Consider the following 14054-nt stretch of genomic DNA (forward strand, 5'->3'; position numbering starts at 1 on the left):
TCAGGAACAACAACAGACCTCCACCCTGCCCTCCAATAAGCTCTCACTGAAGTCGCCAATGTCAGTGGAATGCAAGCTCTGGTTCAGAGCTGTCCTTGAAGTAACCAATTTGTAACAGTTCGCTGTGGCACTGTAGTGCCAATTGCTGCTGCAGATACAATACAATGCGCCACAGCCATATGTCGAATATGATGGTCTTCCCTCACGGTAGTGCTACGAGGCAGTCCGCAACCTGGTCTTCTCGCGACCATACATTCTCATGACCACCATTGCCAGCACTCATGTGTAATGGCTATATTCCTGGCAAGTATTTCTGCAATATTGCAGATGGAACATCCAGCTCCTCATAGCCCTATTACATGACCTCATTCAATGTCTTAAAGTGATTCTTGACTAACATCAACTCCTAACATTCACAACCATCACAGTGTGTATTTATAGCAGGACTGATTTGCATCCCCACAGTGGCACTTATAGTGCCACTCTAAAGCTATTGACACAAAATTTGAATAGACGTCATCCTCCAGACGTAGAAACACACCTACCAAATTTCATTTTGTCATGCAACTCCTCCTTGGTGTTGCAATTTCTTTTTCCATCAGTGTATAATAGATTGCTCACTAAAAAATGGATTACACCACCTGTTGCCTCTTACTTTATTAATGGAATGACAAAAGAATCATTCTAAAATATCAACAGCAAGATGAACAGCATTTTATTGTAGTCAGAACAGTGAGATTAGTAAAATAAAATTTTCATTACACTACAGATTATGCTCTAAACTACTTTCTACTGCACAGACAGCCTGACAAAGTAAATGTTATATGAAAATTACAAAATAAATCTACATTCCATTATATACCTTTTAACTCATGTTCTGCAGTCACTGCCTTCAGAACTGAAGTTACTAGATGTGGGTGCCAGCCTGACAATTAACAAATCCATAGCAACAACTTTCCAGTAATCTTCTTTTTCTTGAAGCTTGTCAATGTAATGTTCGCATGCTTCCCTAACAGCAACAGAGATTTTGTCTGTTGCTCCATGGATCAGTTTTAGTGCCAGCTACTTTACACGTAGTATTTTTATCTGTAATATCTCTCTTCACCTGTGCTCACACCAGTTCTATTGCATCGTAATGGCAATAGCAATCGCCCTATGCCCATGTTGCAGAGCCATTGAATCAATTTCATATTTCTTGCTGCTGCCTTTTGAAATCTGAACGAGATCTAACAGATCTGCTCTTGTTTGGCTTCAGTATGTTGTATCTTATTACTTCAAAGTCATGAAAGTATATCACTTTTTCTTGTGTTGAGAATAACAGAGTGACAGCTTTTATTTTCCATAACAATGACAGAGCCTGGATGCAACTAAGGCAACAGCTGATTCTGAAGCCTTTCTCGAAACTGTTTCTCCATTCATAATGGTAGTCACAGTTGTTTCTAATTTTGATTGGAATACAAGTTTACTTTGGGGCACAAATCCAGTAGCAGCAGAACCAGTGCAACATATGACGCCCTTCTTTTCACACTGGAACTCTCAAGCTGCCTTGTCCCTCTGTTATTTGCCAAATAAAATTTCTAGTGTGGTGTTTATTTACCCAAGTCTCGTCCAAGTAATATAGAGTTGATGTTGCTTCTGCTCTGACTTCATTAATTTTTCTTAGAAATGTCATCCTAGCAGCAGTTATACCTCTTTGCTGCATTAAAGTTCCTGTCGATTATTAGATTTTACATATTTAAACCCACTGTTCTTCAATATTCTTTGAACTGACCTTGCACTTCCTTCAATCCAGTAACTTCATGCATAACAGTTATCAATTTCACTACCTTGGAGAACTTTTCTGTTTCATAAAACTGAAAAATCTTCCAATGTAAAACACCTAGATCGAAGCCCTCGATTCCTGTTAACCGCTTTGGCACACTATGTTTCCTCATTGGAGACAGAAACTCCATTTCTCCAGTTTCCTGCTAGACAGCTTGGCATCCTGCACAATTCGTCTTACAGTTCATACACCATTATCACCAGAGGCTGCTGCAGTGTGTTCCTGCGCCTTGATAATGTCTCAGACTGGCTTGCCTGACTCTGCCACGTGTTTGAAGAATGAGTATACTTTAAAAATGAGGTCCCATGCCGGTTTCTGAAACAAACTAGTTGCGAAACAAGCTAGTTGCGCAGCTGCCTAGTGCACATCCCCAGCCCAGAGGCCATAAACGCTGTCCCAGACTATAGTTAGCCTTAATACAAGATCTGTGTCTATCGCATAATGAAGCTGACAGTTTGGACTTTGATCCAATGATAATTCAACCTTTCCCTATTTTTCTCCAAAATCCTTGCTCCACAAACTTATGTATTAAAACAATTTTTTTTTCACCTGACTTCTGTATTTTTAACAGCCAGAATGAATGGGGACTGGGGGACGACGACGACGACTACGACTACGACTACGACTACTACTACTACTACTACTACACCAATGCTGTAATACTGGAGAAGAATACCACTTGGTCACTGTTGGTAGTTGAAAGGTTCTACCTCAGTCCACCAGTACTGCATTATAGCCAGCAATTTTTAATACAACAAAATAAAATAAATTGATGGTCTATACAGTTTGATTCATTCATAGTATAGGACAAAATACTATTTCCTGCACCTCAACTGTATGGTGAAATGCAAATCTAAGCCTTCGGAAAATTTTGAAACAATATTTCCTTAATGAAGCTGACACTGATAATTGTACTTTTCAATTACATAACTAGCGTAATGTAGCTTTTGTGTTAAATTGTAGAAGAATTTAAGGTGGTGTTCACAAATTTATCGATACTGCAGAAACAGTGACTTCATAAATAAGATGCAGACAAGATGACTGCTAAGAGTCTCCCCTTGATGAACACACCTACGATTTCACACCATTTCAGGTACACTACCATTCAACATTTTTCAATGACGCTCACATTTCAGAGATGGTGGGAGGGTGGAAATTCCGAACTCCGACAGATGATAGCCCTCGAAGGAAACTAAAAAGTGAAGACATTCAAAGAAGCTAGTCATATACTATTCAGTATGGTTAAAGCTCCCAACAAATCAAACTAGACAAAACTAGACATTCTTGGATTTCCTACAAGTAATATGTGAACAACCAGCTGATCATGCCATGTCTTCAAAATTATATAGTAGAGAGTCCATATTTTTTCCAGACATACAACCAAAACAAAAACAAATAAAAAAAAAAAAATAAAAAAAAAAAAATAAAAAAAAAAAAAAGAGCCTTACATGTACTTCAGTTAGCCAACCCCCCCCCCCTCTCTCTCACTCTGTGTGTGTGTGTGTGTGTGTGTGTGTGTGTGTGTGTGTGTGTGTGAGGGCGCGCGCACCGGCATGTGGGAGCAATGACAAAAGATGCCTAAAACCTCATTAGGCAAACCAATTTTGATGAATAAGAATACACTGCGTTACGTGAAAACATCAGACAAATTGGGCTCGAATTACAAACAGAATTTCTTTATTATTCAAGTGACTCTCTTACATATGAATTGACAATGGTATTTGTACAAAATTAGTTCTTAACAACAAAAAAGAAATTATATTCCTGCAATGGAATACTGAACACTAAAAACAATACCAGAATGCAGAAGTAACTGCTTAAAATAAATTTATAAGAGTCACTGAAATGTGAGAATAACAGGAACATAATACAAGTGATTATTATACATACATATTTTCCAGCAGTTGGATAATCATATGGAAATGAAAGGATCATTACAGATACAATTACTGCACTACAACACCAAACTATTAAGCACAGTAAACAGTAAAATACATGTATTATATAAACACCTTTTTCTGATTTCCACAGAAAATATTTCACATTTAGCACAGATAATATTTGAACAGAAATATTTCCTTCATTAAAGGAAAATTCTACTATACATCGAATAAAAATTGTACGGTAAGATAATAGCAGAACATTTAACTAACTAACTAACTAACTCTCTCTCTCTCTCTCTCTCTCTCTCCCCCTCCCCCCCCCCCTTACACACACACACACACACACACACACACACACACACACACACACAGAGGTTTATACAAATAAACTACTAACTTGGTTTTACACAGAAAAATACATGTATTTTGTTTGCATAGGAATACATCAATATATGAAACATGATCACAGCAACATCCATACCTCAAAACCATCTTTTTCTGCCACTCGAAAGCACAAACACACAAGCAGTCTATGAAGGGGGTGGAACAACTTTCAGATAACATTTTCTTTTTAAATATACACTTAAACGTCATACACTGCTTACAGGAGCACCATATGTCTGACAATCGCCAAACTATTCTATGTTTCATATGTTCACAGTTACCACAAAACATACAAAGCTCCTTAAGGGATACGTTAACTGCATCAGATGACAAGTAGGCACACAGCCTCCATACAGATTCACTAATTTAGGTATCACATGCAAAGACACCATTACTTTATGCCCATGACGTTCAACTCGCGGCAGGTGGCAAAACTTTCTAATGTCATTTTCTTGAGCTGTTCTTGCCGTTGCCATTTTCGGCGTTGTCAAACAGATCGTGCTCCCAATGTGGTGAGCTCCGCTTAAATCCTGTAAGCAGAGCAAGGTGCCACACTTCAGCCCTCATTCAGACCAAGACTTTCTATATAAATGCATGCATTCACCGACACACACACACATGCATACTGAAACGTCATTTTAATTATTACCTTGTGCCTCTTGTATCTATCCAAATCCAGCGAGAAAGACACTATAGAAGAAACTGGAACTGTTGATGTAAATGCCAAACTGAAAAATCTCTGTACCTCGGCAAGAAGGAAACTGCATTATGCCAGATAACTGTACCCACCAGGCTGGCATAAATACTCACAAACTGAGACATGGCCACAGAACAGCAACTATTGATGACTCTTCTTTTGTAAAATGATGAAGCTGTTATGTCCTCCTCTTTTTCAAATTGAAATCTGACCAACAAAGCACATTACTGGGTCAAATACTAAAATTTGGACTGTCCATGTCATAATACAAAAAAAAAGCTATTTAATCATCTGACTTTGGAGTCTGCTCCTTAACAGACTTGCCACGACCCCCGATGGCCGGGCGAGCTCGGGGGACCGCGGGGGCCCGACATCAGTACATACTGTAAAAGCCTCCTGTAACAAGCGTTTAACAACTCAAATCAACTCAGACCACAAACATGAGGGCACAAGACATAATGTGTACTTTTCTTGTTGCCCACATAATAATATCTGAGTGTTTCCCTAACACAAAAGAAATAATCCTTCGCCTAAACTTCAAAACTTTCTCAGATAACTATCATCTTTTTTTCAATTTCAGTTTACAATTATTACATGACTACATCTTCAGATGTTAGCGTCAGAATTCAATATTATTTAGGTTCACTTTTTTTTAAATATTGTTGTCTAATACACATTTTCATCATCTTAGTGATCCCTATTCCTCCAGAACACTATCATTCACAGAATGTGGATCTGAACAACTCACTTTCTTATTTTATAGTATTTCATAATTAAATATTATATACAATAGAACCAGAGTTGTCTAGTATCAACTAAATATTATTCTGATAGAAGTTGGGAGTGCACGACTCTCATGAAGTGGGTAAATTAAGCTTTATGATGTTGCTGCACCAAGCAAGTTCAGTCAACATTGAAGCAAGATGAAAAATCATTCTTCTTTCCAGCAGGGCATACATAAGCCATCTGTTTCTGTTTGTGCTGATTATGAGCAATAGGATACATATCAAATGTATTTTTAAGACTTGTGTCTTAATACCATAGTCAAAAATTTCTAAGACATTGTGCAACATTTGAAAATCTGCAGAATGATTCAAATAAAACTGAAACTGATTAATACTCTAGTTGATCGTGAAAAACTAGACAGTACATAAAAGAACTGAAGAACAGTGCCGTGAATTTCAAATGCAGCCTCTAACAGCCAGTCGTTTTTCAGCGATGACTCTGTTTTTGATGTTTACAGTATGGCAATTTTTCTTCCACAACGAGGGTAACTGACCCGGAGTAATGCATAAATGAACAGCAATAAAGGCTCATTTCAAATAAAAGTTCCCACTTCAGGGTCAACTTCCATTAATTCAACTTCCATTAACAAAATTACGTCACTTCAAAGGGACATATCAACAAGAATGCTTACTGAAACGTGTATTTTGTAATTCTGCACCAGTTTCAATTATTTCTGCAAGAACATGCAGTAGGATATGAGAGTACGATGAACAACTGTACAAGTCATATCACTATTATACCTTTCTGCAAACGCAAAGTGGCACCCGGCCAATGAAATTACCTTAAATACAATCCTTCAATGGCTCCAACAGAGAGTGAACACAATTCATAATCACAGACTTTCGAGAATACAAGTGTACTGCACAACTGTGAACAAACATGCACGTGAAGATCTGGTTCATTCAATAAACAGTATGGTATTCCAGCAGAGTACCTATGATTTCTGCAACAACATATAATGCTGATCCACCTTTTATGTTGGGCCTTATCACAATGCAACTCTATAAAGATAATTTGCTTGCAATTCAGTCACAAAAAAATCTGTGAAACCAATCACAGGTAAATATTTTCCTCTAGCCCCAGAAGCACTGTTGGTTACATTAAAACATATTCAAGATGAAAGATTATTTTGGCTCACAATAGAGCCAAATTATTCCTGGGGCAAAGCATGAAATCTCTTATCGCTTCATATTTTATACTGTTATATTTCTCCCAGAGTGCAAAAATTATTTTCTTTTGAGAGGAGCTGAAAAACTGCACTACTACAAACAGATACGGGATATCACCTGTTGTAATTAGTCAATAACAAGCAGTTAGTTTGACTACAGGGTGACGTCAAGCTTTGAGATGAAGACACCAAAAAAATGTTTCCGACACTGAACTGAGCCAAAATACTATACTTGCACAAGTAGTGGAGGATGTGACATTAAAACAGACACTTTTATTATTGTCACTTTTGTTTTAGTCAACTAATCACAATGAAATGATTACATACCATATTACAGAAGTCCTTACAAAGGTAACTTAAAATGAGTTAGAAGGGAGGAGGAGGAAGAAGAACAAGATGACAAAGAAGAAGAAGAATTCGGGTTGAGAGATGAGAATTAACATATTATTGATAAAAGTTGTGACAGGCAAATGAAGATAATTTTGGGAGTTTGTAAAGAAATAAAGATGCAACAGCTAAGCAGTGCAAGGCAACTTCAAAACATGTGCACCGAAACTGCTTCAAAGCATTTAATGACAAATCTGCCAGTACATACTATCAGATAGTAGTCAATCTTTCAAAGCAGCAAGAGTTAACACATGATTATCATGAAGTGGCCTTATAAAAGTGGCATTAATGGTAAGATGACCCAATTCAACTTCTAGTTCCTCTGTAAAAATATCATCACTCACTGTAAGACCTATTGTTTAAAAAAATGATTTCCAAAGTATTCACACCATTCATCATCATGTAACAAGCAGACTACCTAAGTATTAAGAGTTGTGCATCTGGTCTTATGACTCATGTCCTCATTTAAGCCCCACAACAGATTTTAAGTTGTGCAACAGATTTTAAGTTGTGCACAAACAAGTAACCTCTGTAGCTTAGGCTGTGGTGGCATTTTATTTGTTCAGCCATTACATATGCCTCATAGTGCAAAAGAACATTGCTTCTGTCATCTCTTACTCTCGGATAATTCTGTCATCATTCACTTGTATTCTAACAAACGGCAAATACTACTCCGGACTCATACATAATATAAAAATTTCTGATTGCATAATTACAAAGTGTCACATACGAGTAAAAACGAAAAATAATGGTATTACATGTTTTACATTACATAAAATTTAAATCAATTACAGAAAGCTCAGCCGTGCACAGCCAATAAAAAAATTTCTATATTAGATATGCCAATAATGTATGGAAAAAGGGGGAAGACAGGCATGTCCTGTATTATGCTTTCTAGTGCTTGTGGAGGACTATAGGGCCACTGCACTTACTGTTTTATATCGTAGTTCATGGTTATTAGCCACTAACTGAGAACAGGAGTAACAGTATGCATATGAACAATCAAGTACTGCATAATTTAACAACGGCATTATATTAACAAAAGCAATACATTTAAAAAGCAAAATAATTTATTATGATAACAGTGAAAAGCAGCATCACTGTACACACATATCTGCAAAGTCTAGTCTCTAATTCCAAAATGAAAGTAATGAATTGAGTGATGAATTTTCATATTTCATGTCATGCAAATTTATTGAGCAATGAGATGTGTTATTTATCTGCAAAACTTTTATTAGAAACAAGATTTGCTGAAAGGCCTTCAAAACAATGATAAAAACAACAGTCCACTAAGTTGTCAGTTCTCATTTCAGAGTAACAAGCTTGAGGATAATGCTTCACGGTGTAGCAAAGACAGTTTTAATGTTCAATTTCAATGTTTTGTTTATTCTGAGAAGAGCTATACAAAAATGAAAACGGTGTAGCTAGGTCTCTGAAAACAAGATTTCACCAATGTTTTTATAAGAATACCTTAATCTGACAGAGGAACAATAAAAGGCTGATTTCATACAATGGTGAAGGAATTTAGCACTGAAAGAGTGACTGTTTTGATAGCTGATGAAGATATTTCAAGAAAATAGTGACCCACCTGCCACTGTACTCTCTCCAGCAATGATAGTTTACAGTGGACCAAGTTCTTAACAATATCGAAGCTGGAAAAACACAATGTGTTCTTGTCATTAGCAATTCAGTCTCAATGATATAAAATTATCTCCATGGAAGATTGGAGTCCTGATTGTGGGATGTTTGTCCTTCTCGACAAGGAAAATCGACAAGCTCAACTACAGCACAAATCACTTTTCATGTTCATTGTTTGTTCGTGTTTTTCAATGTAAGAGTATGAAAGATGACTGGCAAACTGCAATGAAATACTGAAATTTTACAACACAAGTATGGAATTCACAACGTAAGAGAAAAGATGCATATTCAACTGATAACAGCCAATGGCTGGTTTTACCATGGCATGCAGCTGAAAATAATTCCAGAATGATTTACAAAACTTTAATGGAATGTAACTAACTGAACATAATATTGCAAAAATCCTTAACAAAAGATAAAGTTTTTATGATACAATTCACTATATAAAAGACATAGTTAGGAGACACAAAATAAGTACTGATTACTGTAGTTCAACTACTGAATTCTCAATTCTCCATCAGATCAGACATGTAAAAACGCACAGATGCACAAGAGAGGGAATGTGCATATTACAGCAGGTAGAAATGGAGTAGGGGGGTCACATACATTTTTGTGTGTGTGTGTGTGTGTGTGTGTGTGTGTGTGTGTGTGTGTGTGTGCAGGTAGTCTGACAAGAAAAGCACGACAAAATTGAGATGCAAAATGTCATGTATTTTTATACCTCCTTTCTTGTGAATCATATTGTCGTGAAGTATTATGCCATTTTACATTCATTAGACACGAAAATGAAGATAAGCTTGCCCACTAGAATTACTAGACAGGGAGCAGAGAGGAGAAACATAATATTGATTCATAAATGACAAGAAACAAAATGCGAGTTGTAGAGAGGATGGGGGATCACAAACTAAGTCAATACATATGGCAACACTCGCAAAAAAATTATTGAAATATCAATTAATATCTTCCTGCAGCTTCTGTAATTTTCATGTAAATACATTAATAAATCACTCTATGGACAAGTCTTTTGTTTCAAACTTAACAGATGTTAAACACAGGGGTGGTCAAAGAGGTATCCCATTGTAGAGACTTTCATAATGTTTCAGTCATAATACACAACAAATGTGAATTATCTAACAAAAAGCAGCATATTATAGGCCTACTTCAAACAAATTATGGAAAGAAAGCATACACATTTTCAATTAAATGTAAAACATGTTTCGTGGAATTTAAAAAATAAAGAAAGGCATTTTTGAACAAAAGACTATCTACTGCCAATCAATTGTAATGGAAGTCTTCTGAATGATGCCTCTAAAACATGTGGAAAAAATTTCATAAAAATTTATATACAGAAACCAAGCGTCAGTTCTTGCAGCTCATATAGCAACAAAGCTTTCAAAATATGACTTACAGTCAAAAATTAAAACCATAAACTTTTTTTAATGATGAAAGAGTGTACGCAAATATGATTTCCCTAAACAAGGGGTGGCAATCAGATATCAGTTGCAATAGGTTAAAACTTACGTGGTACATAAGATCCTCGTCGACCAGTAGCTCGTCCACCCATGAATCCACGCATCGGGCCTCTTGAAAATGGACGACCACGCATCATACCTCTGCCACGCATTGGCCCACCACGCATATTTGGCATTCCACGGCCACGATGTGGAGGACGCATCATTTCATCACGATTATCGTGCTATAATGTTCAATACAAAACATTTATCAATAATGCTTTACGACACACCCACTATTACCATTTTCTTAAATTAGTAATAGTAATCGTAAATTAAAACAAATATTTGCAGACAATATTCAAATTGGAAGAGGAAATGCTTACACACGTAGTAAACTGAAGTTATTTGGGAGGAAAGAAATATTATTACAAATTTTCAATGACAAAAAAATGAACAATAAAGGTATTAGCACATTTTTGATGCACAATGGGAGGCACATCAAAAATTGAAGCTAATTCTGATTTACTTCTTGCATTTTGGATTTGTTTGTTTGCGTGTGTGTGTGTGTGTGTGTGTGTGTGTGTGTGTGTGTGTGACAGCTGGTTAATTATATACTCGCTTCCTCTTCCTGTCACTCAAAATTTGTTCATGCGACACAAAGCATGTTAATTGTTTCCTGAGGAAACACTGCGTCTTTCACACTGACATTTGGCTGCATTTTATTTCAACCTTGACACAGTGCAGTAACAAAACTGACTATTTTAAATAAGCTGAACACTACACATCACAGAATTACACAAAGTAAATAAAAATAGGTGTGACAGGGTTAAGGGTCATGAAGCATACATAAAGATGACAGGGTAAAAGTGACAACAACTCATAAAATTAAAATCTCGCAACATAGTTCCTCGTCAGTAATATTTAATGGTTTTATATTTTGGGCAATTACTGGATGAATAATGCAATGTTCCTTATCTCCTACGTTATTTACAGACGCTAAAAAAGAGATAGAGGGGCTGGCCAGTACTTACCTCAGCTCAGTACAGCCGATAGATACACAAAAAACAGAACCGAAAATTTACGTTCCTAGCTTTCGGAACAAATGTTCCTTCATCAGGGAGGAGAGAGGGGAAAGAGAGGGAAGAAGGGAAAGTAGATTCAGTTACTCACAACCCAGATTATGAAGCAACAGGGAAAGGAAAACAGGGAGGGAAGCTTCCCTCTGACAACCATGCCTCCATCCTTCCTACCCTCCCTGTTTTACTTTCCCTGTTGCTTCATAACCTGGGTTGTGGGTAACTGAATCTACTTTCCCTTCTTCCCTTTCTTTCCCCTCTCTCCTCCCTGATGAAGGAACATTTGTTCCGAAAGCTAAGGAACGTAAATTTTCGGTTCTGTTTTTTGTGTATCTATCGGCTGTACTGAGCTGAGGTAAGTACTGGCCCCTCTATCTCTTTGTTAGTATTTGTTTCACATCTTTATATGAGACTTTCCATTAATCATTTAGTTATTTATAGATAACTGAATAAAACCTTGTGAGGTTACAAGCAGTTAACATGCAGTATAAATGGACACACGTTTTATCCATAACTGCAGATATCTGTAACAGCTTTAGTTTCTCGTGGAAAACAATTACATGGTGTGCACGGAATTAATGTCACTGACCAATACATTCTCATAAGATCATTTATAACACTAGTTCAAATTAAACAATCGGAAATCCAGGCTGGATTAATGACAATATTATGGATAGGAGAGACTGCTACTCACCAGATAAAGGAGATGCCGAGTAGCAGACAGGTACAACAAAAAGTCCTTTATACATCTGAGCTTTCGGCCACAAGACCTTCTTCTAAAGTAGAAAAGACACACACACACACACACACACACACACACACACACACACACAAAGCAGAATACATACACATGCACACAAATGACCACTGTGTCTGTCCACTAAGGCCAGAACCAGCATTTGACATCAGTGCCCTGAGATAGTGGTCATGGGTGTGTGTATACTGCTTGTGTGAATGTGTGTATTTTCTACTTTAGAAAAGACCTTGAGACCAAAAACTCAAAACATTTACCAGTCCTTTTGTTGTGCCTGTTTTACAACTCAGTGTTTCCTCTTTATGGTGAGTAGCCATCTATTCTTTCTATAATCTTGTCACTAGTTCAAATTACATTCATAAAAAAATGAATGAACTACATTCTGTCAATATTCTCAAGAACAGAAGTTACAGCATTCTGGAAAACCTAGTAAGAAATATAAAATAATAGATGAGCTTCCAAGGGCATACAGGGAAAACAAAGAACTAAAATCACTACTAAAAAATTAGAAACTTCAAAACGTATGGAACATGGAGTGATTCTAAGAGATAGCAAAAGTAACTTACTGCAAGCCTGGAATAGAAATGATGTTGATAAATAAATGGAAATTTAATTACTTATTTTGTTTTCCATACTTGCAAGAGTGAAATGTGTGTAAAACACTTTTACTCTCCAAGCAAATGTTTCTATTACTGAACTGTGTGTGGCAGTTACAAAATAGTATCAATAGTGTCAAGTAAAATGGAAAAACCACTACAAAAACTAACGAGAACAAGATTCATATGCAGGTTTACTCATATGAAAACATTTTCAAAACACAGCAATTTCATTTTGCTTTGGAGTTCATAATAATGACATACACCATTACAATCACATAATTTTACATTTACCAATTTGGAAGCTCTTCAAGTAGCATGGTAATCAGTGAAACAATACCAGAAAATACTCACTTCAAAGTAAGAGCGACCTTTAGGAACATACTCTGGATCAATTTCCCATGGCTTCATAGGGTGAAAGCGTTCTGGTGGTGGGGGATGTTCAGCATGAAAACGCTCCGGTGGAGGTAAATGGTGCTCATGGCGACTTCCATGAGGTGGTGGAGGCAATGGACTGGGGCTTCGGCGCATCTCTCCACGTCTACCACGATCATAATCTTCAATCATTGTTCCTGCTCAAAGCAATCCACATTCATTACTTGAGCACAATAAACGGACAGCATAATAAGAAGTGGTAAGAGCAATAACATAACAAGAGCAATTTTCTCTTGTCTGACGAAAAAACTATAGCCTTTGTAAAGTAACACATACTGTCAACCTTGAAATTAAAGTTTCCTCACTATCTGCAACATCTTTTTCCAGAGCCTTTCAAATTTTCTATGTTCACAATGTTACTTCACCCCTGCTTTTGCTTTATCATAATTATACGTTTGTGCCATTTATGCTTAAAGAAACAACATTCAAGGAGAAAAAGAAACAAAAAAATTGTATATACCAAGGCTAGTGAAACTTTGCACTTGACATATGCGTTTCAGGTTGGCAGCACAACAGTTTGAAAAGTGAAGAATAAGAAGCGCGAGGCACCAGGCTTGCGACACAAACCAATCCCAGTGCAGTAATCACTTTCAGTCATGATGTAAAAGCTCTCGCATTGCCGGCTTCGTTTTGTGTGTATGTAAACAACGCGCATTGTGGTTAGTTTCTACTGTGTGCTTGCATTGTTCTGTGCTTCAGAAAATTCTGATACATGAAAAATGTCATGGAAAACTGGTAACAATCCGTTGCATCAAGGTGTGCCACTAAACAGCTAGACACTGGAGTTATTACGTAGAGCTCTTGAGTTTTGTGAGCTGGAGAAAGAATACATAAGTATTCATGGAGAGCCCTCAGTTCCTGCTAATAAAGTAGTGGAACACACATCAAAAACCCTCAGACTTACTGCAAGAACAGTAATAAGTAAGGGAGTGTTACTGCTAAAGTTGAGAGATGTAGACTTGAGCTATAATGAT

General features: G+C 36.8%; 1 protein-coding gene across 5 annotated transcripts in view; it reads right to left on the minus strand.

Moving 5' to 3' along the window:
- Nucleotides 1–3477: 3477 nt before the first annotated feature.
- LOC124596230 (serine/arginine repetitive matrix protein 1-like) overlaps nucleotides 3478–14054 on the minus strand; it is a 181303-nt gene continuing 170726 nt past the window's right edge. For 3 of the 5 annotated variants that reach the window (XM_047135293.1, XM_047135290.1, XM_047135289.1), the window contains 3 exons: nucleotides 13000–13217; nucleotides 10287–10461; nucleotides 3478–4619 (listed from right to left, as the gene is read on the minus strand). In XM_047135293.1, coding sequence (XP_046991249.1) covers nucleotides 4534–4619; nucleotides 10287–10461; nucleotides 13000–13217 — 479 coding nt within the window. In that variant the 3' untranslated portion in view covers nucleotides 3478–4533. Of the gene's footprint in view, nucleotides 5183–10286; nucleotides 10462–12999; nucleotides 13218–14054 lie in introns of all 5 variants that reach the window. The other 2 variants (XM_047135291.1, XM_047135292.1) reach the window with 2 other exon arrangements.

The sequence above is a fragment of the Schistocerca americana genome, chromosome 2 (assembly GCF_021461395.2).
Source record: "Schistocerca americana isolate TAMUIC-IGC-003095 chromosome 2, iqSchAmer2.1, whole genome shotgun sequence".
NCBI lineage: Eukaryota > Metazoa > Arthropoda > Insecta > Orthoptera > Acrididae > Schistocerca > Schistocerca americana.